At 47.8% G+C, this 25,481-nt stretch overlaps 1 protein-coding gene across 1 annotated transcript in view; it reads left to right on the plus strand.

Annotated features, from left to right (window-relative positions):
• Window positions 1-25,481, plus strand: part of LOC137383793 (AT-rich interactive domain-containing protein 2-like) — a 312,689-nt gene that overhangs the window by 82,339 nt on the left and 204,869 nt on the right. Inside the window, exon 3 of the mRNA XM_068057005.1 lies at window positions 8,131-8,228. Coding sequence (XP_067913106.1) covers window positions 8,131-8,228 — 98 coding nt within the window. The remainder of the gene's footprint in view (window positions 1-8,130; window positions 8,229-25,481) is intronic.

A 25,481-nucleotide genomic window follows, 5' to 3' on the forward strand; every position in this document is an offset into this window, starting at 1 on the left:
CTCCTTCCACCAATACAAGAATGAGGACTCTGTCTGCAAAATTTTAGACACTGTTAATAGGCAGCTAAGATTATAACAAGGAATTGGAGCCGGAGTAGGCCATATAGCCTCTCAAACCTGCTTCGCCATTCAATCAGATCATGGCTGAACTTCTACATCAACTTCATTTTCCTGCCCAGAAATTTATCAATCTCAGTCTTGAATAAACTCATCGACTGAGCAATCACAACTCCCTGGAAAGCGAACACAAAAGATCCATAACTCTGAGTGAAGAAATTTTGCCTCATCTCAGCCCTAACTAGCCAACCTCTTATCCTGAGACTGATCCTTAGTTCCAGACTCTTCAGTCAGGGGAAACAGTCTCTCAGCATTTATCCTGTTAAGCCCTCACAGGATCTTTTACATTTCATTGAGATCACCTCTCATTCTTCTAAAGTCCAGAGAATATAGGGCCCATTCTACTTGATCTCTCCTTTTACGACAACCCTCTCGTCACAGGAATGAATCTAGTGAATGCTTGTTGCAACCCCTCCAAGGCAAGTATATGCTTCCTTGGGTAAGGAAACCTATTCTGTGCACAGTACTCCAGGTGTGATCTCACTAAAGCCCTATATAATTTCAGCGTGATTTCCTTACTGCTGCACTCTAATCCCTTTGCAATAAAGGCTAACATACCATTTGCCTTTCTAACCTCTTGCTGTAACTTTATGTTAATTTTCCATGATTCATGTGCAAGGACTCCCATATGACTCCATACCAAAATTTGCCTTTTAAAAAATATTCTGCTTTTCCTTACTTCCTACCACAGTAGATAATTTCACACTTCCCCACATTATGCCCCATCAGCCACCACCTTGCCCAATCACTTGACCATTCTATATCCTTTTGCAATCTCTAGCATGCGCTTCAAAGCTTTGTATTGTCAGCAAACTTGGGTACATTACACATAATCCCCTCATTAATATAGGTTGTAAGTAGCTGAGGCCCAAGCACTGATCCTTACAGTACTCCACTAGTTACAGCCTGCCAATCTAAAAGTGACCTTTTTTTTCCTGCTCTGTTTTCTGTCCGTTTGTCAATGTGCAATCCAAGCTCATAAATTACCCCAATCCCATGAGTCCTAACTTTGTGTAGCAGCCTCTTGCGTGGAACCTTATCAAATGCCTTCTGAAAATCCAATTCTGTGACATCCAGATGTTCTCCCTTAACTACCCTGATAGTTACATCCTTAAAAGAACTGGGATTAGATAAATAAAAGCAAAATACTGCGGATGCTGGAAATCCCAAACAAAAACAAGAAATGCTGGATTCACTCAGCAGGTCTGGCAGCATCCGTGGAAAGAGAAGCAGAGTCAACGTTTCAGGTCAGTGACCCGAAGAAGGCTCAACACAAACCTTTCCCTCAGTGCAGCAACTGCACCCAACATGGCTGGCAGTACAGGACGCAGCAGTCCTCCCCACCGCCCCCTCACTCACTTTCTCTCTCTCTCACTTTAGAATGCAGGGCCAGACATGCTGTACAGGCCCCCCAACCTTCATTGTTGAAACCTAGTGGCAGTAACTTCTTCCTGCAAGCATCATGCAGACAGGATTTGCAGTGACTTCATAAACTCTGGGGGTGTGTACACTCATAAAATATGTGAAACTGTGCACCTAAATATACAATAACCTCAAGATTTCTTTATGGACGTATCCTCAATTATACAATGGTGAAAGATATGTTTACCTATATAATAGTTTAATTGAATGTACATATTCATTGTCCGTTGTGGCTTAGTTGGTGGCACTCTGAGCCAGAAGATTGTGGGATCAAGCGAAACTTGAGCACAAAATTCTAAGCTGATACTCCAATGCAGTATTGAGGGAGTGTTGCACTGTCGGAGGTGCCATCTTTTTGATGAGATATTAAACCAAGGTCCCATCTGCTCTCTCAGGTGGACATAAACGATCCCATGACACTCTTTCGAAGTAGAGCAGGGGAGTTATCCCCAGTGCCCTGGCCAATATTTTATCCTTCAAATGAACTTCACTAAAAGAGATTATCTGGTCGTTATCACATTGCTGTTTGTGGGACCTTGCTGTGCACAAATTGGCTGCTGCGTTTCCTTCATTGCAACAGTGACTACAATTCAAAAGTACTTCATTGGCTGTGAAACACTTTAGGACGTCCTGAGTTTGTGAAATTTGCTGTATAAATGCAAGTCCTTTTACTTTTTATGTGAATGTACTCCCATATGTATAATATCCTTCTAAAATGTGTAAAGGTAAGTGTATATATGGGTGTACATTTATACATATATGTCAGGAACCTATTGTACACAACTTCATAAAATAATTGTATTAATGTACACGTGTAGTAGCTTCATGAACTATAAAATGGACATTCTTGACAACTCTATTAAGATATTTGAAATATAAAAAATTTGTAACTGGTAGACACAAGCAAAGATAAGTCAGGTATAAACAGTACCCTAGCATAAACGCAACATTAACAGCATAGTACCTCTTGAATCTGATTTCACTGACTGTCTTCAGCATTGTTAATGGTGCAATATTCTGTATTTATTGCAATTATATGGTTACTGGCCAAGCAGCTTCTAAAAGCTACTTGAGTACACCAGTTGAATTTGAATTAAATTTGTGGTATTGACTTGTGCTACTGAGGTCTTAATATAAAATCGTTCTTTTCGATCTCCAAAGAAAAGTGCAAGTAATGAGGTTAGTGCAGCTTTTAAAACCCAGTTCGACTTAAAGCACTGATTGCCCTGTAATGCAGCTACTAATGTAAATGATTATTATTGTAGTATTAGGGTATGAAAAGGTTAATCTTGAGAGAGTGTAATGATTGCTGCCCACCATGATGATGTAAGAGATCATGTGGGAGACACTCGAACAGTTACAGCGTGGCTTTTGAAGGAGACACACTGGCGAGTGAGGAGTGTATATAGTTATGAAATACATATTAATGTTTAAATACTATAGTCAAAGAACCTCTCTGGTAGACTCAGTAGGGTGGCAGCATACAGAACCTAAACATGTAATATGGTGGCAGCGGTGGGATTGTGAACAGCGAAAAAGTTTAAAGCAACTGCTATCCTTCAGCCATAAGAGATGTAAAACAACTAGCTGAAAAGAAAAAAAAACTACAGACCTTAAGAGAAGCTCCATAGAATGGAAGCGTGGCTGTCAGCAAATCAGTCGATCGTGTGAGTCATAGTGCCGACAGTCGAGGAATCTCATTTAAAGAAAAATACATTTTGAAGAGCTTAGATTAAGTTCCTAAAGGCTCCGTGTGAGAGAGGGAAAAAAATGGGGAAAACCCAATCCCTCACTCAGACTGAACATGAGGGTGAAGAGCGGGAAGCCCCCGAAAAGCGTGCGAACTAGAGTTGTGCAAAGGAAACCCGACCCAAGTCCAAATGCTGGACCTGGAAGTCCAACCCCACCCGATCCACATCCGACACGTCGTCGGGGTCGAGTCAGTTGGCAGGCCTTTACATCAGTACGTGGGTAAATGACTGCTACCCGACCTGACCCCGATGGGATCCGACGGCATGGGTCGGGTTCGGGTCGGGCTTCCGGGTCCAGCATTCGGACTTGGGTCGGGTTTCCTTTGCACGCCTCTAGTGCGAACTGCTGAAAAGCGTGGGTAACCCCCTGAACGCAGTAGGGTGACTCCAAGCAGGCAGCCAAGCTTGAAAAAACAAATAACCTGCAACTCTCAAAGAAAGGGGGAAAACCCTGAACTGTCTATCAAACAGCTGTGTCAACTCCATTAGGCAAGCTGAGTAAACAAATAAAGTGCAGTGCTTAAGAAAAACTCTAGAATAGCCTATTAAAAACAGCAGGGGTGACTGAAACATCTGCTACACTACATTGAAGCAAGCTAGCCTGAAAAAAGAGTTTCTTAAAGGGGAACGCTCTTCAAAAAAAAAATCAATAAACCAAAACAAATGGATCAGAAATTGAGAATGCCAGAGTGTTTCAAAAGTCATGAGGGACCCAATCAGACTCAAAACTGGTTACTTTAGAGAAAAAGGTTTCTCAGATATAGAATTGCATCTAAATTGGACAGCAGGTCTGAAGCAGAGCAAATGAATACATTATAATATTCAATTGGTACTATAGCTGATAATGTAATGAAACATCAGCCAAATCTAACCAAGCTTGGGATTCCTACTTCAATCGGCACAGCAATAAAATTGTTGAAAGAGCAAAATTCAAAAAGGTGTACTGGCTTGGGAAGCAAAAGATGCCATTAAACCCTGCCAGTGACGTGGTGCCAAAAGTACCATAGGTGCGAACAATGTCCTGCCAATAGAGCAGAATGCCTCTTTTGCAGAAAAATAGGGCATTTCAGTAAGATGTGCCAAAATAAAATCTCGACTACTGCAAGCTCTAAAGGAGAGCATTTAAGAATAAAGGTAAACTAAGTTAAACAACCTTCTGCAGCACACCAATTAAAATATATTCTGGGCGAGATCAGTGATCCGAATCAAGCATTTTGGTCAGCAGATATACATGTCAATGGACATATCACTAATTTTAAACTCGACACTGGAGAAAGTCTTATCAGATAATGAGCTATGTCTTTCCACACACTATCTGCAACTAATGGAAACTTAGTTACATGGCCCAGGAGGGGCTGAACTTGAAGTAAAGGGGAAGTTACAGGCCACACTTCAGTACAAGGGAAAGCGGATATTAGAAACACTATGGGCTGGATTTTGCGACAGGCGGATGGGAGCTGGCCACCGACATGCTGGCCACCGACATAAAAGTCGACGAACCCGCATCAACCCAGCCCCGGGATCCTACCTGCATTTTACGGGTCCCCAGGCTTTAACTGTTCAGAGGCGGGACTTCCACTTGCTTGAGGAAGGAAGTCCCGCCTTATTGAGCTACCGGCCAATCATCGGGCCTGCAGATCTTAGTCCCAGCAGCACCTCTGGGAGCGGTGGCCACTGCTGGGCTGCAGCCCAGCTGAGGAAATGGAGCCAGGACGGAGGTAAGTTTGGTTTGCCTCGCTGGGCAGATTGGTTGCGGCCTGGTGAGGCAAGAGTGGTCGTTTGGGGGAATTGGGGGTAAGTGGGGGGGGGGGGGGTGTCTCGGGTCCTGGGAGTGGTTGGGGAAGTGGGGGCAGCCCTCAATCGGGCACCCTGTGCGTCAGGGTATGAAAGGGTTGATCTTGAGAGTGTAAAGATTACTGCCCACCATGATAATGTAAAAAATCATGTGGGAGAGACTTAAATAGTTACAGTGAGACTTTTGAAGGAGACACACAGGCTAGTGTGGAGTATATATAGTGATGATGAAATAAATATTAATGTTTAAATACTATAGTCGAAGAATTTCTCTGGTAGACTCCGTAACGTGGCAGCATACAGAACCCAAACATATAATAATTGTCCTTAACTTTTTATTGGCTGGGGGAACAGGGAAGGAAGAAAAAGTGGTTTGGTGACCCAACATTCCATTTCATATTCCGAGAGGTCGTCCCTAAACCCACATTGTAGGTAAAGCCTGACGTCTTTTTGCAAATTTTAAAAGTTCATCAGTATACCATCTATGTTCAAAGCAGATCACCACTGGTGACTTTAAGTTCCTCAAGGAAAGCATTGTTGACACCGGGAGTTTCAGCACAGTATATTTGTGGCTATATATGTGGAAAAATAGCAGCGGTATAATAATAGGTTATATCCTTTCAACTTTGGTTATCTCTGGGAAGGACCTTTTGAACTACCAGTATTTAAAGTTCTGGAATTAGGAGCAAGTTAAGATTATCACATAGAAAAGGTCAGGAAGTAGTTGGCCTTTCTCTTTGGTGATGTTCATTGCCTGGCACTTGTGTGGCACAAGTATTAGTTGCTGCTCGTCAGTCCAAGTCTGAATGTTTTCTAGATGCTTCTATGGCCGTCTCCATTTTTGAAGTCTCCAGCTACCATTTAACTCTGATATTTCTTTGTTGCTCAGAATGTGACACCAGATGTAATCCTGAGATTATTATGCTGGAGATTCAGCTCTTTAATCTATCACTTAATTGCTGAAACTCCCTGTGCAGAGCCTCAGTTTTGCTTTTTGTTATTTATTGGTTCCAACACAAGCCAAAGCTTTTGGTTGTTCCTTCTGTTTCCAAAGTTTTATACACCTGCTCCATGTTATCCCTGCCCTGGCACTTGGAAGGCAGTGTGCTGTTTGGGACTCAGTTGCAACTGGGAAATTGTCTATTTCCCTGACTGTGGAATTGCTTCTTATTACTGCATTTCAGACCTTCATTTTTGGCAACTATTTGCTCCACAGTACCATGGTTTTCCATGTTGCCTTCCTCCGAATTGTTGTCTTTGTCATAAATCTTCACTATTGAATACCACTCGTTCTGTCCAACACTCGAGATCCCTACATGCTGAAAGGTTCATATGAATTTCATGAAATGTAGCAGTATGGCACTAACTGCGAGGATTTTTCTTTCTTGGACTCTGGTGTTCAGTGTACAGGTGACTTGAATCTGCCTGTCCCATATTGTCGTCGTCTTCTTTGGCCTCCTTGTCTCGAGAGACAGTGGGTAAATGCCTGGAGGTGGTCAGTGGTTTGTGAAGCAGCGCCTGGAGTGGCTATAAAGGCCAATTCTAGAGTGACAGACTCTTCCACAGGTGCTGCAGATGAAACTGGTTGTCGGGGCTGTTACACAGTTGGCTCTCTCTTCGCGCTTCTGTCTTTTTTCCTGCCAACTGCTAAGTCTCTTTGACTTGCCGCTCTTTAGGCCCACCTTTATGGCTGTCCGCCAGCTCTGGCGATCACTGGTAACTGACTCCCACGACTTGTGATCAATGTCACAGGACTTCATGTCGCGTTTGCAGACGACTTTAAAGCGGAGACATGGACGGCCGGTGGGTCTGATACCAGTGACGAGCTCGCTGTACAATGTGTCCTTGGGGATCCTGCCATCTTCCATGCGGTTCACATGGCCAAGCCATCTCCAGCTCCGCTGGCTCAGTAGGGTGTATGTGCTGGGGATGTTGGCTGTCTCTCTGCGTTGGAGATATGGTCCTGCCACCTGATGCCAAGGATTCTCCGGAGGCAGCGAAGATGGAATGAATTGAGCCATCGCTCTTGGCTGACATACGTTGTGCAGGCCTTGCTGCGTAGAGCAAGGTACTGAGGGCCATATTGTAAAGATTAAGTAAATAGTTGAATATTGCAATATGGCACTGAATTATTCTTCACAGTTGATGTGAATCTATCTGATCAGTCTGCCTCCTGTACTTGCTGGTAAATCTCCCTATTCTGTCCAATGGAAGTTAATTTTGTCAATGAATGTTAGTTTGTTGTTAGTGTTACTAAATTCCGTATTTCTTCAGTTGATCTCTCTTAATTGGCCAAGGCAGGCTGAGAGGAACATGCTGTGTTGGAGTCGTCAACGTAGTGATGGAGATTTTTTGTGTGTAGGATTTCTGAGTGGAATCTATATACAACCATATGGTGCCCAGGGGTCTGAATTGGGTCAGTCAGTCCCATGCCAAAGTGAGGTGAGACAGGATTGTTTGTGTTCTGGAGTTTTTCGTGTTCAACAGCATACAGTAATATAAGACCAGAATACATTTGGAAACAGTCAACAGGTCGGGCAGCATCTGTGGAGAGACAAACACCGGTTCTGATAAAAGGTCATTGACCTGAAACGTTAACTCTGTTTCTTCCTGTACAGAACCTGCCTGACCAGCAGAGTGTTCCCATTATTATCTGTGTTTTTATTACATATTTACAGCGTCCACAGCATTTTGCTTTTGTTTTAGTATAAATTGAGGTTGGTCTCAGCAGAATTAGCACGAAAATCTACTCTCTCAAAATACTAAATGAGGCTTTGGAAGAGGAAAGGATCCGCCGGGAACATTACTTTTTCTTGAGTCTTGTCGATTGTCAATACTAGCTTTAATATAATGCGACATTTGATTTATATTGTGAAGAGAGAAATAGTGTGTCAGCACTGTATTTGATTAATTAGCTGAACTTTACCTCCAGCTACCATAATTAAATTATATAGTCATAACTGTATGCTTGGCATAGTGGGCGATGAAATTAGCATAATGAAAATGTGTTATACACAGCCTTAATGTGCCTGCATTTACTTTTCAGGTAACAGATAAGGGTCTCTGGGCAGATCTTTTGGAGGAGTTCTACTTTCCAAGAGGTTGCGCCAATGCAGCTTTTGCTTTGAGGCAGTACTACCTGAGGTGAGTGAGATTGGGAAAATAAGACTCATCATCCTGTTTGCATATTGGATTCTACATTGTGCTGTAATGAGTACATGTAAAATTTATCAGAAGTTAACCAAATATTAATTTGCTGTGCCATTATTAAGTGTTGAGAATGTGTTGTCTTTTTTTATCTCTGATTAGAAGTCACTTAGCGTTTTTTAATCCTTTCAGGACTGCACTATATTTTTCCAGCATGCAAATTTTAATTTTCTATGTACAGTGAACATTTTGGATTTCTGCATTTGTTTGATACAATATCAAAAAAATAAGCTTTTATGTTAATGGACTTCCTGTGGCAGTTGTGCAATCTTCCCACAACCGAGCATATGTAGTTATAATCCAGAACATTGCCATGAACAACCAGAAACCATAGGCTGTTTCCAATAGGTAATAGTGGCAGATTGGTAATGGAGGAAGTTAAAAACGGGAGAGATGCTTGGGTTTTAAGGGCTTTCCTGGCACCATGCCAACAACAGAAAGCTCCTTTTGGAGAAAATCTAGCAGATATCCTGAAGGGCAGCATGTGCATTTGTAAACTAGGAAGGGAATTTATTACTCGGAAGGATTGTGATGCACCAGGCTCTGAGTCTTTCAACGATAGCCAGAGAATGTTAAGAGGTTCTGGCTTGTACATTGTGTGCCTTCTGTGTTTGCAGTCAGTCAACTAACTTTGAAAGGCGATAATGTCGAGGTAATGGTGAGACACTGTTGGTGAACACAACATACAAAGTAACTTTGAAACAAAAATAATGGAGCAAATTTGATCTGGCTTGCTCTATGGATTTATGATGATGTGGTGATGCCATTTATCATGACAACTAACTAACTTTCAGTTCTTTATCTTGCACAAATCGTATCATTAACTGGACTCTTTCAAAAACGTAATCAATTCAAAATAGTTACAATTTACTTTTAACTGCATTTTGGCTCTGTTTCGTTTCTAACTCTTATTTTAATGAACTGCGGCTCTCGTATATTCAAATACTTACGGTGTCACCACACTCCTTTCCTGTATTTTCTCTGCAAATATTTTTTGGATCGGTTTTCCAGTATATTTCCCTCTGTATGCCAAGAAAGATAAAGGGCAAAATTAAAAAAAAAAAGCAAAATGCCACAAATGCTCGCAATCTGAAACCACAACAGAAAAAAGCTGGTAATTCAGCAGGCCAGTCTGCATGTACATATAGAGCAAACCATCGCCGTTTAAGGCTTGTATGCTTTGGAACTGGTAAATAAGACATAAACAAACATTAATTAAAAAAAGAAAGTAAGGGAGAGAATAGCTAACAAAAGCAGTACCAATGGGATGATTTTTGAATGATATAATGGATCAATTTCAGCCAAGTAATGAAAATAAAGGACATGTGAATAACTAAGGCAGTTTGAGGTCTACGGCAAAGGTGAGAAATGGGAAAGAAGGAAGATTGTGATTTTCTCCCATGCCACCCTTATGCATGCTCTACCTCCCACCTGTTGGGGCTGGCAGTTGTAGCACTGGAGAAGGTGGTCTGAATGAGAACAACAACTTGCAATTATATAGCATCTTTAAGGTAAAAGAATGTTGTAAAGGACTTTTCAGACAGATATTGACGAACCACAAAAGGAGGTATTTGCAGGGATGACTGGTGGGTTTTGAGGAGCAGAGGGACATTGACAAGTTAAGGCTTAAGGAAGGAATTCCTCATAAGTAGTATAGGGCCTAGATGGATGAAGACACTGTGGTGTACAGGGAGAAACGGAGGTGCACAAGAGGCCAGAGTCGGAGCAACGCATTATGGAGAAGATTAAAGAGATAGGTAAGGAGTGAGACCCTGAAGGGATTCAAGCACAAGGATGAGAGTTTTAAATTTGAGACACTGGGGGATCTGGAGCAAATGTAGATCAGCGAGGATATGGGTGATGGGCAAGTGGGACTTGTGAGATAGGATTTGGGTACACAATTTTGGATGAGCTGAAGTTTGAGGGTTGAGTATGGAGGCTGGTCTGGGAGCATTGGAATAATCGAGGCTGGAGCTGACCAAAACATGAATGAGGATTTCAGTAGCACATTGTCTAAGGCATGGCAGTTGCAAATGATATGACAAAGATGGAAGTAAGCAGTCTTTGTGATGGAAAGCATATAGGATCAGAATTGCTATTTGGGGTCAAGTAAGATACTGAGGTTGCGAACATTCTGGTTCAACCTTAGATGGTGGCTTTAGAAGGGCATGGAGTGGTGACGGGGGCCAAGACAATAACTTTGGTAATCCAACATTTAACTGCAGTAGATTGTTTCATCCTGGAATTTATCCTTGGCCTCCTACTTCTCATCTACATGCTGCTTCTGGGCTACATCATCTACATATATTGGGTCAGCATCCACACACATGTTGACAACATCCAACTCTATCTCTGATCCTCCCACTGCTCTCTCAGGATTAGGAATCAGCCACTTATAAACTGAGATGAGAAATTTCTTCCCGCAGAGGGTTGTGACTCTTTGGAAGGCACTACCCCAGAGGGCTGTGGATGCTCAATTGCTGAATATTTTAAAGGCTGAGATTGATAGATTTTTGGACTCTTAAGGGAATGAAAGGATATGCAATCGGGCAGGAAAGTGGAATTGAGGTCAAATCTGTCATGATCTTACTGAATGGCAGAGCAAGCTCGAACGGCCATATGGACTACATTTGCTCCTATTTCTTCGAAGTAGATTCCAAAAGGCATTTCAGAAAGTTCCATGTGAAATTAAGCTCAAAGCTGTGGAGATGACAGGCAAATTTTGGGTATGGATAAGAAATTGGTTGAAGGGTAGAAATCCATGGGTACTTGTTAAAGGAGTAATGTCAAGAGTGGGGGGAGGTGAGGGGTGTACTGAGCAGGGTGCCCCAGAGTTCAATGTTTGCAACTCATGAAGTTGATAGAGACATAGGAGTCTTGGACTTTATGCTCAACATGACCAGCTAATGCAGAAGTTCAGTTAACACAGCCAATAACACAGCTAGATATCAAAGACAATATACGTCAGAGTTATCAAACTGTGTACACTTTCAGTATTGTATTTGGTCTGATTGTTGAGAAGCAAGAGAGACATTCATTCGCTGGAGGCAATGCAGAGAAGAGGCACAAAGGGTCTGAGTTATGAGGGAAAACTGGAAGGACTTGGAACTCTAGAAAAGAAGCATCTGAGAGGTGATCTAATGGAGTTACATAACTCATTAAAAGGTATGGCAAAGGTTAATTTGGAATACTATGTTAAATGATCGGGCAAGGGGACATGGGATCAAATACTATAAAGGTAACTCTTCAGGAGAACAAAAGCACAATATTGCGGATGCTGGAAATCTGAAATATTAACAGAAAATGCTGGAAATACTCAACAGGTCAGGCATCATCTGTGGAGAGAGTTTGTTTCAAGTCGATGACCTTTTATCAGAACTGGGATAAATTAGAAATGCAGTGGGTTTTAAGCAAGTGATGGGTGGGAGGGTTATAAAAGAAGAAAAGGGAAGGTCTGTGATAGGGTGAAAGACAGGAGAGGTTAAGTGACAGAAGAGTTGTTGCAGGGCTAAAGGGAGTGGTAATGGGACAAGTAAAGAAACAAAAGATGTGTCTAGAGGAGATGTGAATGGCAGAATGATGAACAACTGCCATTCAAAAGCAAAGGAAAAGCAAGACTAAAACCAAAACTTGTAAAGAAAAATGAAGCATCATGGGGGCAGAAATTACAGCCTAAAAGTGTTGATCTCAGTGGTAAATCTGGAAGGCTGTAAGGTGTCTAATGGAAAGATGAGGTGCTGTTCCTTTGTAACTCTATTTGGATGTACTTCACGCTGCAGATAATCAACACTCAATGGACTTCTGAACAACACTCAATGGACTTCTGAACATTATTGGATGTGAAAGCAATGGAATAATTTTTTAAAAATCAACTAGGTACAGCAATGGAGGCAGTGTAGGGCTGCCCTGGATGGGTGTATTAAGATTGGCCAAATGGTTGTGTTCAACTGCAAGATTTGTCATTTTTAGTTAAAATGTTGCTTAGCAATGGATTGGCTATTATTCTGTAACAGATGAATTTTAATGAAAATTCCCTTAAAAGTCTATTGCACTGGCTAAGAGCAGTTGGAGCTTTTATTGTAAGAAAATATAAAATGCTGGAAACACCAGGTAGGTCAGATAGCATCTGTGGAGAGAGGAAGGTTGGGTTAAACTTTCAGGTTGATAGCCTTTCATCAAAACCTTACTCTGTGATGATGAATTGTGCTGTATCTGCTATATATGATGTGCAGGCTGAGTTTTTCCAAGCAAAACTGGGAGTGGGTTCTTTGGCCCCTCTAAGCAGAATTATAATGTCACATATTAAGGATTTAAAGCAAGAACCCCTTTCCTCCTCTTCTGCACTTGCTGGGAATGAAAGTTCATTATTTGTTAAAACTTTGAAGAAAATTCAGAAGATTGTATTGAAGAAATCTGAACTGATCTGCAGTGCAGTCCCTTTTCATAAGTCATTATACTTGTTCTTCCTGCTGTTTATGTTTGTGACTCTTTTTAATTAAAAGTAATGCCACATGGTGTTTCCAAGAGTAACTTCAGTTGTAAAAATACTTCCATTTAACTTTTTTGGAACCAAGTATTTTAGGGAGAAACCCTCTAGGGTATGTGCAAATGGATGCATGTCCTGTGGCCTTGTATTAAATGTAAATCTTTGTTTCCAATTAATATTAACATGTCTACATGTTTCTGCTTTAAGACAAGTGAGCTATCAGCAGTAAGAACAGCCTATTCCAAATATCCGGGCTATAAAATTAAAGCATGACTAACAAATAAGTGATAAATAGTCTGAGTTTTCAGTTTAGAGTGCTGCTAATGGCCTTTTCTAGTGGATCAAGAAATTTAGAAGAGTAAGAGGCGACTTCATTGAAACATAAAAGATCCTAAGGAGTCTTGACAGAGTGGATGTGGAAAGAATGTTTCCCTCTGTAGGAGAATCTAAAACTAGGGGTCACTGTTTAAAAATAAGGGGTTGCCCATTTAAGACAGAGATTAAGAGAATTTTTTTTTCTCTGAGGGTCGTGAGTCTTTGGAATTCTCTTACTCAAAAAGTGGTGGAGGCAGAGTCTTTGAATATTTTTAAGGCAGAGGTAGATAGATTCTTGATGAGCAAGAGGATGGAAGGTTATTGCGGGTAGGTGGAAATGTGGAGTAATCAGTTCAGCCATGAACTTATTGAATGGAGGAGCAGGCTTAAAGGGCCGAGCGGCCTACTCCTGCTCCTAATTCATATGTTCATATGTATGTATGTATATTTGTATGTCCTATGGTTTGTTCTCTCTTAAATGAACAAATGATGTTTAGAAAGCAAAACTGACTGAAAATTGCTGTTCAGTACCTGGATGGTATTGTGATTTAGATTACTGCCATTGCATCGACTGCAATCAGAGTTAGTTCAGCCTACACTGAAAATCGTGCTTCTACCAGTGACAGTTGAAGAACTGGTTTTGGTGCTCCTGTAAAAAGTTACTTGGTGTGATTCCGCAGCTTAAACTGCTTATAATTCTGTATTTGTCTGACGCTTGGGGAAACCATCTGCAGGAAGTAGGGAAAAACACTCTGGAACTTTACCGAGACGGGGATTAAGCACAATGCTGGGATACAGTAGAGGGAGCATTATTCTGTATCTGGTATCTTGAATATTCCCAGTCTTGGTCCCTCATGTTAATCAAAACAAAAGCTCATATCCCCTTTCTTTACACCACCAATTCTGCCACACCCCAAACACAAAGATTTTACTTTGCGACCTCAGAAATAACTATTTAGATAGATTTAGACAGATATTTTCAGGAATTAATCTAATAGCAGACCTGTTTTGTACTTGCTTGTGCTATGTGCAAGTAAATGCTAAAATCTGATTGCTGTGGTTTTTTAGTTGCTCAATTTTGCAATATCCTGTTATTTTAGCATGCTGTGACTCAAGTCATATTTTTATTTTTCCTGTAATGGTACCAGGCAAATACAAGATTCTGAATTTGTTTAAGGAAATCTTCATGCCTTTATCAGAAATTGAGTTAGAATTTGTTCACACAGCTCCCTAAATAATGACACATGCTGATATTCCATTAACTGACGTATGTTTTGGAAAACTTAGCAGGAATTTATTGACTTTAAAAAAAAAAGTAATTCCAAGTTTGTAATATTTGTACTTTCGGGCCCAGCCACACTTTGTAACTGTACAAAAATGCTTGATGCTGGGTAGGATGTAGGTTTCTGCTGGCAAATTCTGATCACAGTTACTGTTGAGAAGCATAAAATATACTGTTATGCATTCTTCCACATGGAAGTAGACTGTTGGCTGGTCATCCATGGCTTTTTTTGTAAATTTCTGTTGCCTCCTGGTAACACACTGCCATTAGCAAAGGTTTGGGAGTAGGTTGCCAGATGACTTATACACTGTACAGTTGTTTCCTTGTGATAGCTAGTTTTCAGTGATGGCATAGAGAGATACAGCACTGAAACGGGCCCTTCGGCCCACCGAGTCCGTGCCGACCATCAACCACCCCATTCATACCAATCCTACATTAACCCCATTTTCCCTCTCACATCTCCACCTTCCCTCAGTTCTCCTGCCACCTACCTACACTAGGGGCAATTTTTACAATGGCCAATTTACCTATCAGCCTGCAAGTCTTTGGCATGTGGGAGGAAACCGGAGGAAACCCACCCGGTCACAGGGAGAACTTGCAAACTCCACACAGGCAGTACCCAGAACCAAACCCGGGTCACTGGAGCTGTGAGGCTGTGGTGCTAACTGCAGTATGCAGCTGGAACAGAAATTCTATACATTGTGAAATAAAAACATCTAGCTTGTTGCTATTTTTCAGATAAAGCTATAAAATAAGCTATTTTACGTTCAAGTCATTCTTTTGTATAATAGACTTTTAGGTTCCACATATCACAAGTGAAGTAATCATTTCTGTCACTGTTGTTACGGTCAAGTGAGGAGGGGTCGAAGGGCTTCCCTTTCTTCCCTCTCCTTGTTTGACCACAACAGGTTTAATTCTTAAAGTGGATGTACTGGCCAATTCAGTAGGTGCTTGATTGGTTCTTGTTCATAGCAAGTAAGTAATCGGATAGGTTTTCTTGAGTTAACAAAGAAAAGAGGTTAACTTTATTGTACCTAAACCGAACTAATAAAATCAAAAACAACATGCCAAGTTTCTCACACTCTCACACGCTAGAGGTTTACACGCACGCAAACAGGTTAGAGGGTGGGGAAAGGTAGATTGGTTGAGTTAGAGTCTATAAAACTAAAGGTTTACAGTCTGTGGAGTTTGGTGATTTGGCTGGCTTCTAGCTGAATTCAGCAGTCCTGATGCTTTTAGTTTGAAGAGGTAGATGACTGGTTCGGTGAGTCTCTTGGAAATAGCATGTGTAAGTGAATGTGTGCATTGGTGAGGTTGGGACCTTTTCGGGAACTCTGGAATGATTTCTTTCAACCGTGTTTCTGGTTGTAGCCAGAGTATGCAAAGGTGGTCAGTCAACAAGCAGGATTTGGAAGCTTTCAAGCTGGAAGGAGAGAGAGAGAGAGAGGGACCCCCACTTAGGGTCTGCTCATATCAGAATCCAGTTGCTTCTCCTTTGCTGCAGAGAAAACAACAACTTAAAAGCCACAGGTAGGGAGGGGCTTGTCACATGACAGTCACTCAGTCATTCAAACATAGCAGTTAACAGTATTTCTCTGCTTGCTGAGAGAACAGGTAGTTCCTTTAAACTTCCTGGGTCTTGGTTCTTGCTGGGATATTAGCAGACATTTCATCTCTCTCCTCACAAGCATTGCAGTGTAGGATACAGTGTTGCAAATTAGGTGATCACCTTAAGCTGAAAGGATGATTTTGCTGGCAGATTGTCTTTTATAAATGTCTTTTAAAAAAAAAATATAAATTCAGATAAAGTATCATTCAACAAAACACATTGGTGTAACACTGTCGACCAGTTATAAACTCTCAATGCAGTAAGTCCTTGCTGCTCTTTCTCACCACCCCCTCAGCCCAATCATATCTGTCTTGTTATGGACAGTTGGAAAGGGGTGCGGGTGGTTCCTACTGTTCACCTCCCTATTGACCGCAATTGTGTTTTGTTAAAAATGGTGCGTCAGTCCAAGTGGTTTTTAAGGGTCAAATAAAACAGACAAATGATACATTTTCTTGTAGGTGAAAATAAATAACTTTATTATTGTACAATTCCCGAAAAGGTCGCAACATCACCAACACACACATTCACTTACACGCATACACAAGAACCAATGGATAGAGAGAAAAGGGTAGGATGTAGTTCAAAGTGAAGTAGGTATTTGTGGTTTTCAGTAAACCTGTTGAGTCTTGTAAGGAGGGCAGTCTCTTTTAAAGATGCAGGTCTGGGAGTTTCTCGTCGTGAACTTGTTGAGGTGTTATATATTTCTGCTGGTTAAAACTTCAGACTGGAGGTGGCGGTCATTTTTATTTCTCTGCTGCAGCAGGTTGAAGTGTAAAATTAGTAGCAGGGTGGCTTCTTGCTTGGCTGGATCGCTTTCCACAGACTCTGGCTGGACTGCTTTCTGAAGTTGTTGGTTTGATCTCTCTCTCCCTTTTTCTTCCGCTCCCTTTCTCGCCACCCCCCCCCCCCCTCACCCGCCGCCCCACCCTGGCAACTCGTCTCCTCCCAACACCGCCCTCACCTTCCCCCAACCGCTCGCCTTCCCCCCGCCCACCCGCTCGTCTTTCATCCCACCCCCGCCCACCCGCTCGTCTTTCATCCCCCCCCCCGCCCGCTCGTCTTTCTCCCCCCCCCGCCCGCTCTTCTTTCTCCCCCCCGCCCGCTCTTCTTTCTCCCCCCCCCGCCCGCTCTTCTTTCTCCCCCCCCCGCCCGCTCTTCTTTCTCCCCCCCCCCCCGCCCGCTCTTCTTTCTCCCCCCCCCGCCCGCTCTTCTTTCTCCCCCCCCCGCCCGCTCTTCTTTCTCCCCCCCCCGCCCGCTCTTCTTTCTCCCCCCCCCGCCCGCTCTTCTTTCTCACTCCCGGCCGCTCTTCTTTCTCCCCCCCCCCCCGCCCGCTCTTCTTTCTCCCCCCCGCCCGCTCTTCTTTCTCCCCCCCGCCCGCTCTTCTTTCTCCCCCCCCCGCCCGCTCTTCTTTCTCCCCCCCCCCGCCCGCTCTTCTTTCTCCCCCCCCCGCCCGCTCTTCTTTCTCCCCCCCCCGCCCGCTCTTCTTTCTCCCCCCCCCGCCCGCTCTTCTTTCTCCCCCCCCCGCCCGCTCTTCTTTCTCCCCCCCCCGCCCGCTCTTCTTTCTCCCCCCCCCGCCCGCTCTTCTTTCTCCCCCCCCCCGCCCGCTCTTCTTTCTCCCCCCCCGCCCGCTCTTCTTTCTCACTCCCGGCCGCTCTTCTTTCTCCCCCCCCCCCGCCCGCTCTTCTTTCTCCCCCCCCCCGCCCGCTCTTCTTTCTCCCCCCCCCGCCCGCTCTTCATTCTCCCCCCCCCGCCCGCTCTTCTTTCTCCCCCCCCCGCCCGCTCTTCTTTCTCCCCCCCCGCCCGCTCTTCTTTCTCCCCCCCCCGCCCGCTCTTCTTTCTCCCCCCCCCGCCCGCTCTTCTTTCTCCCCCCCCCGCCCGCTCTTCTTTCTCCCCCCCCGCCCGCTCTTCTTTCTCCCCCCCCGCCCGCTCTTCTTTCTCCCCCCCCCGCCCGCTCTTCTTTCTCCCCCCCCCGCCCGCTCTTCTTTCTCCCCCCCCCGCCCGCTCGTCTTTCTCCCCCCCCCGCCCGCTCGTCTTTCTCCCCCCCCCCCCGCCCGCTCGTCTTTCTCCCCCCCCCCCGCCCGCTCGTCTTTCTCCCCCCCCCCCGCCCGCTCGTCTTTCTCCCCCCCTCCGCCCGCTCGTCTTTCTCCCCCCCCCGCCCGCTCGTCTTTCTCCCCCCCCCCCGCCCGCTCGTCTTTCTCCCCCCCCCCGCCCGCTCGTCTTTCTCCCCCCCCCCCCGCCCGCTCGTCTTTCTCCCCCCCCCCCGCCCGCTCGTCTTTCTCCCCCCCCGCCCGCTCGTCTTTCTCCCCCCCCCGCCCGCTCGTCTTTCTCCCCCCCCCCGCCCGCTCGTCTTTCTCCCCCCCCCCGCCCGCTCGTCTTTCTCCCCCCCCCCGCCCGCTCGTCTTTCTCCCCCCCCGCCCGCTCGTCTTTCTCCCCCCCCCGCCCGCTCTTCTTTCTCCCCCCCCCCCCGCCCGCTCTTCTTTCTCCCCCCCCCGCCCGCTCTTCTTTCTCCCCCCCCCCGCCCGCTCTTCTTTCTCCCCCCCCCCGCCCGCTCTTCTTTCTCCCCCCCCCCGCCCGCTCTTCTTTCTCACTCCCGGCCGCTCTTCTTTCTCCCCCCCCCCCGCCCGCTCTTCTTTCTCCCCCCCCCCGCCCGCTCTTCTTTCTCCCCCCCCGCCCGCTCTTCATTCTCCCCCCCCCCGCCCGCTCTTCTTTCTCCCCCCCCCGCCCGCTCTTCTTTCTCCCCCCCCGCCCGCTCTTCTTTCTCCCCCCCCCGCCCGCTCTTCTTTCTCCCCCCCCGCCCGCTCTTCTTTCTCCCCCCCCCGCCCGCTCTTCTTTCTCCCCCCCCGCCCGCTCTTCTTTCTCCCCCCCCCGCCCGCTCTTCTTTCTCCCCCCCCCGCCCGCTCTTCTTTCTCCCCCCCCCGCCCGCTCGTCTTTCTCCCCCCCCCGCCCGCTCGTCTTTCTCCCCCCCCCGCCCGCTCGTCTTTCTCCCCCCCCCCCCGCCCGCTCGTCTTTCTCCCCCCCCCCCCCGCCCGCTCGTCTTTCTCCCCCCCCCCCCGCCCGCTCGTCTTTCTCCCCCCCTCCGCCCGCTCGTCTTTCTCCCCCCCCCGCCCGCTCGTCTTTCTCCCCCCCCCCCCGCCCGCTCGTCTTTCTCCCCCCCCCGCCCGCTCGTCTTTCTCCCCCCCCCCCGCCCGCTCGTCTTTCTCCCCCCCCCCCGCCCGCTCGTCTTTCTCCCCCCCCCCCGCCCGCTCGTCTTTCTCCCCCCCCGCCCGCTCGTCTTTCTCCCCCCCCCGCCCGCTCGTCTTTCTCCCCCCCCCGCCCGCTCGTCTTTCTCCCCCCCCCCGCCCGCTCGTCTTTCTCCCCCCCCCGCCCGCTCGTCTTTCTCCCCCCCCCGCCCGCTCGTCTTTCTCCCCCCCCCGCCCGCTCGTCTTTCTCCCCCCCCCGCCCGCTCGTCTTTCTCCCCCCCCCGCCCGCTCGTCTTTCTCCCCCCCCGCCCGCTCGTCTTTCTCCCCCCCCCGCCCGCTCGTCTTTCTCCCCCCCCGCCCGCTCGTCTTTCTCCCCCCCCCGCCCGCTCGTCTTTCTCCCCCCCCCGCCCGCTCGTCTTTCTCCCCCCCCGCCCGCTCGTCTTTCTCCCCCCCCGCCCGCTCGTCTTTCTCCCCCCCCCGCCCGCTCGTCTTTCTCCCCCCCCCGCCCGCTCGTCTTTCTCCCCCCCCCGCCCGCTCGTCTTTCTCCCCCCCCCGCCCGCTCGTCTTTCTCCCCCCCCCGCCCGCTCGTCTTTCTCCCCCCCCCGCCCGCTCGTCTTTCTCCCCCCCCCGCCCGCTCGTCTTTCTCCCCCCCCCCGCCCGCTCGTCTTTCTCCCCCCCCCCGCCCGCTCGTCTTTCTCCCCCCCCCCGCCCGCTCGTCTTTCTCCCCCCCCCCGCCCGCTCGTCTTTCTCCCCCCCCCCGCCCGCTCGTCTTTCTCCCCCCCCCCGCCCGCTCGTCTTTCTCCCCCCCCCGCCCGCTCGTCTTTCTCCCCCCCCCGCCCGCTCGTCTTTCTCCCCCCCCCGCCCGCTCGTCTTTCTCCCCCCCCCGCCCGCTCGTCTTTCTCCCCCCCCCGCCCGCTCGTCTTTCTCCCCCCCCCGCCCGCTCGTCTTTCTCCCCCCCCCGCCCGCTCGTCTTTCTCCCCCCCCCGCCCGCTCGTCTTTCTCCCCCCCCCGCCCGCTCGTCTTTCTCCCCCCCCCGCCCGCTCGTCTTTCTCCCCCCCCCCGCCCGCTCGTCTTTCTCCCCCCCCCCGCCCGCTCGTCTTTCTCCCCCCCCCCGCCCGCTCGTCTTTCTCCCCCCCCCCGCCCGCTCGTCTTTCTCCCCCCCCCCGCCCGCTCGTCTTTCTCCCCCCCCCGCCCGCTCGTCTTTCTCCCCCCCCCCGCCCGCTCGTCTTTCTCCCCCCCCCGCCCGCTCGTCTTTCTCCCCCCCCCGCCCGCTCGTCTTTCTCCCCCCCCCGCCCGCTCGTCTTTCTCCCCCCCCCGCCCGCTCGTCTTTCTCCCCCCCCCGCCCGCTCGTCTTTCTCCCCCCCCCGCCCGCTCGTCTTTCTCCCCCCCCCGCCCGCTCGTCTTTCTCCCCCCCCCGCCCGCTCGTCTTTCTCCCCCCCCCGCCCGCTCGTCTTTCTCCCCCCCCCGCCCGCTCGTCTTTCTCCCCCCCCCGCCCGCTCGTCTTTCTCCCCCCCCCGCCCGCTCGTCTTTCTCCCCCCCCCGCCCGCTCGTCTTTCTCCCCCCCCCGCCCGCTCGTCTTTCTCCCCCCCCCGCCCGCTCGTCTTTCTCCCCCCCCCGCCCGCTCGTCTTTCTCCCCCCCCCGCCCGCTCGTCTTTCTCCCCCCCCCGCCCGCTCGTCTTTCTCCCCCCCCCGCCCGCTCGTCTTTCTCCCCCCCCCCGCCCGCTCGTCTTTCTCCCCCCCCCCGCCCGCTCGTCTTTCTCCCCCCCCCGCCCGCTCGTCTTTCTCACCCCCCCGCCCGCTCGTCTTTCTCCCCCCCCCCGCCCGCTCGTCTTTCTCCCCCCCCCCCCCGCCCGCTCGTCTTTCTCCCCCCCCCCCCCGCCCGCTCGTCTTTCTCCCCCCCCCCCGCCCGCTCGTCTTTCTCCCCCCCCCCCCGCCCGCTCGTCTTTCTCCCCCCCCCCCCGCCCGCTCGTCTTTCTCCCCCCCCCCCCGCCCGCTCGTCTTTCTCCCCCCCCCCCCGCCCGCTCGTCTTTCTCCCCCCCCCCCCGCCCGCTCGTCTTTCTCCCCCCCCCCCCGCCCGCTCGTCTTTCTCCCCCCCCCCCGCCCGCTCGTCTTTCTCCCCCCCCCCCCCGCCCGCTCGTCTTTCTCCCCCCCCCCCGCCCGCTCGTCTTTCTCCCCCCCCCCCGCCCGCTCGTCTTTCTGCCCCCCCCCCCCCGCCCGCTCTCCTTTTCCCCCCCCCCCCCCCCCGCCCGCTCTCCTTTATCCCCCCCCCCCCTTTCATTCCACCTGATATCGAGAAATGGCTGAAGGCACTGGATACAGCAAAGTTGTGGACCTTGACAGCATCCCGGCTGTAGTGCATGTCACATATGCAAGAAGTGCGGCAATGAAAAAATAGAGACTAAACTGAAGAGTTATAAAAATTTGCATTGTCCATTTTTTTTAAAAAGGTAATGCAGCTAAAAATGACCACCAAAGGTAAATGACCTGGCCTTTGTACATTCAAACTTTCTGACAGGGACAAAGGAAGACCTTTTGAGCTCAGAGGGGTCAATTACACCCATCGTGAAACATTCCTGAATTGAATGGGTTCCTCTGAAACCAAGAAGGTATAAAGTAGAAACATCATAACTGGATTATTCGCATTCTGAACCCATGAAGAGACACTTTTGAATTGCATGGGTTCTTCTGAAATAAAGAAGTAGCCATATCCTCGGCCATTGTTGGTCACCACAGGGAGGGAGATCCACATCTCCCAACAGAGGCAAAGGCGTGAAACTCTTTTGACCTTAAAGGTAGCTCTCTGAAGAGAGAGAGAGAAATGCACACCCAGCTGAGGGGCTGGGAGAAACCCAGCAAGCCAGAAGGGAAGCGCCCTGATGTAAAATTCTACATCTTTATTTACGCAGCAGTGAATTAGAAATGATTCACTGTCTTCAACTGAACTTTCAACCAAGAGAGAAACCTACAAACACGTCAGGCCTGCAACCAAGAACTTAACTTCCGAGAGAATTCAACAGGTTTACCGTGACCCCCAAAACCTACCTCATTTAAAACCGCTTACCTCTTTCCCTCTGTCTCTTCGTGTGTGTGTGTGTGTGTGTGTGTGTGTGTGTGTGTGTGTGTGTGTGTGTGTGTGTGTGTTTGCGACAATTTTGGGATAAGGCGTATTGCTCAATAAATAATTAATCTTCTGTTTTAAACCTTCAAGAAAACCTGTAGCTGTCTATTTATTTGACAAATAAAACACGAAGGGGTTAAACTCTTTTATAAAAAAAAAAACACTTTCTGCAGTCAGGTGGGAGTTCAACAGTAGGAACCATGCACACCCCTCACCACGTGGTCGTAACATACTGAAGACTTGTGCTCCAGAACTAGCTGCAGCCCCTAGCCTTGCTGCTCCGGTACAGCTGTAACACTGGCATTTACCTGACAATGTGGAAAACTGCCCAGGTATATCCTGTCCACAAAAAGCAGTACAAATCCATACAGCCAATTATCACCACGCTCCTCGCAACTAGCTGAACCTGTTGTCACATTGAACAACTTCTCCTTTAACTTCACTCACTTCCTCCCAATAAAAAGTGTTGCTATGCGAACCTGCATAGGCCCTTGCTATGCCTGCCTTTTCATGGGATATGCAGAATATTCCTTGTTCCAGTCCTACTCTGGTTACCTCCCTCATCTCTTTTTCCAATGCATTGATGACTGCATCCATGGAGTTTCCTGCTCTTGTCCTGAACTGGAAAATTGTGTCAACTTTGCTTCTAATTTCCACCCTTCCTTCAGCTTCACATGGTCCATCTCTCACTCTGCCCTTCCCTTCTTTGACTTCTGTCTCCATTTCTGGGGATTGGCTACCGGCCGATATCCACTATATGTCCACTTGACTTCCGCAGCTACCTTGATTATACTTCCTTCCACCCCACTTCTTGGAAGGACTCTATTCCATTCTCCCGGTTTCTCTGGCTTCATCACATCTGTTCTGGTGATGCAACCTTCCATACTAGCTCTTGCAATATATCCCTTTTTCCTCAACCGAGGTTTCTCCCCACCCGCCGCGCCCCCCACCCCCACCGTGGTTGATAGGGCCCTCGACCATGATTGTTCCATTTCCTGCACTTATATTCTCACCCCTTTTTCTCCTCCCTCGCAGAACCATGATAGGGTTCCTTGCTCTCACCTTCTACCCCACCAGCCTTTGCATTCAAAAGATCATTTTCCACCACTTTCAGTGTGATGCCACCACCAAACACACCTTATCCTTCCCTTTCAGCCTTGCAAAGGGACCGTTCCCTCTGCGATACCGTGGTGCCCTCCTCAGTCACTACCAACACCCCCTCACCTTCCCACAGCACCTCTTCGCTACTCACCATCTAAAGCCCCAAATGCTCCTTTCAGGTTGATCAGTGATTTACTTGTACTGCTTTCAATTTGGTGTACTGTATTTGCCCCTCATGATGCAGTCTCATCTACATTGGGGAATCTAGACACACATTGGATGATTGCTTTGCAGAACATCTTGGTTTAGCCCGCAAGCGTGACCCTGAGCTTCTGGTTGCTATCGTTTTAATTCTCTGTTCCACTTTCACTTTGACCTTTCTGTCCTTGGCCTCCTATGCTGTTCCAATGAAGCACAGCGTAAGCTCAAGGAATACCACTTCATCTTTTGACTAGGCACCTTACACCCCTCTGGAATCAACATTGAGTTTAACACTTTCAGATCATAATCTCTGCCCTTTTTTTTGTACAACATCTGTTGGTGGAGATTCTGCCTTCCCATTTACATCTCCTCTGGACACATCTTTTGTTTCTTTACTTGTCCTATTAGTATCTGTTTTTTCCTTTCACTATCATCCCTTTTGTCATTTAATCTTTCCTGCATTCCACCCTATCACCCATTTTGGTCTTTCCTCCTCTTCCCCCTTTTCCTGTCTTGTTTAAAAACTGTTACATCTCTAAGTACTCCCAATTCTGACGAAGGATCACTGACCTGAAACATTAACTCTGTTTCTCTCTCCAGGGATGCTGCCAGATTTGCTGAGTATTTCCAGCACTTTCCAGTTTAACTTCAGATTTTCAACATCCCCAGTACTTTACTCTTATACTACAGGGCTACAAACTTATACTACAAACTTTTCTACCTGACCCTGATTTCCAATTAGAATGCTGTACATGGAATAAAATTTTGTTTATCCTAGAAGTTCAGATGCATCATTAAAGCATCAGAATCTTTTTATTTGGTTGCTAACCAGGGTGACCGTTCGTAGAATGTGCTATCACTTCCTGTTTGTTAAAGGCCTACTCAGGTCAGGATAAAAACCCGACCCGAACCCGACAGAACTGCATCGGACCTGAGCCCAACCCGGCCTGAGTCCCTCCATCTTTTCCCGAGCTCGACCCGACTGGTCACTTTACCTACCTTGCGATTCCAAATCTGCCAGAAGCTGCAGCATGAGTGCGATGACATCATTGAGACGCTCACTGTGCAGACTCAGAGTTTCCCTCCTTGACGTCGCGGACTCCCAGCTCAGGTAGGCTTTTCAACTTTTGACACTTATTAAACTCAACTTCCCAGCAGAGCAATGCTTACTGTGTGTGCCCGACCCGACCCGACCCAAGCCTGAAAGCTGGACCCGGAAGAGCGACCCGACCCAAACCCAACACATGTCGGGTAGCAGATCTTTACTGTTTGTAAGCACCTGTTCACAAGAAGTAAACAGCCTGAAGCTGCAGTCTTCAATTTGCAGGTGACATGCACAGAGTAATGTAGGTATATTCTGGGAATTGTGATGTCGAGAATAATACTAGTGCATTCTGGGAGTTGTACGATAGAGTTTGCATTTATATTGCACCTTTTATGACCACAGGACATTCCAAAGCACTTTACAGCTAATGTACTTTTGAAACACACCAAAATCAACAAACAACATGATAATTAATCAGATAATCTGTTTTTGAGAGATGGTTAAGGGATAAATATTGGACAGGGTAAACGATTTTCAAGGTTATGTTTACTGACAACGCAACCACTAGGTGGCGGAGTACTTGCACATGCGCAAATGCATGCTCTTCAACTGGAACGTCACTGTCTGCAACGTTCAGGCAGCTGCCAGGATTAAAGATGGCGCTGCTCAATTTATCACAGGAAATGCTTATGGCTAGATCGTTCTAGCAAACTAACCTTACATTAAGTTGGATGGAAGCCCAGTAATATGCTATGTAGTTATAGGATACTAACTGTAATCCTCAGATCCATTTCATATTCCAGTCATCCTATTAAATACAAAAGGTATTTTATGATTGAATTTCCATTGGAAGA

This window comes from Heterodontus francisci, chromosome 25, assembly GCF_036365525.1.
Source record: "Heterodontus francisci isolate sHetFra1 chromosome 25, sHetFra1.hap1, whole genome shotgun sequence".
NCBI lineage: Eukaryota > Metazoa > Chordata > Chondrichthyes > Heterodontiformes > Heterodontidae > Heterodontus > Heterodontus francisci.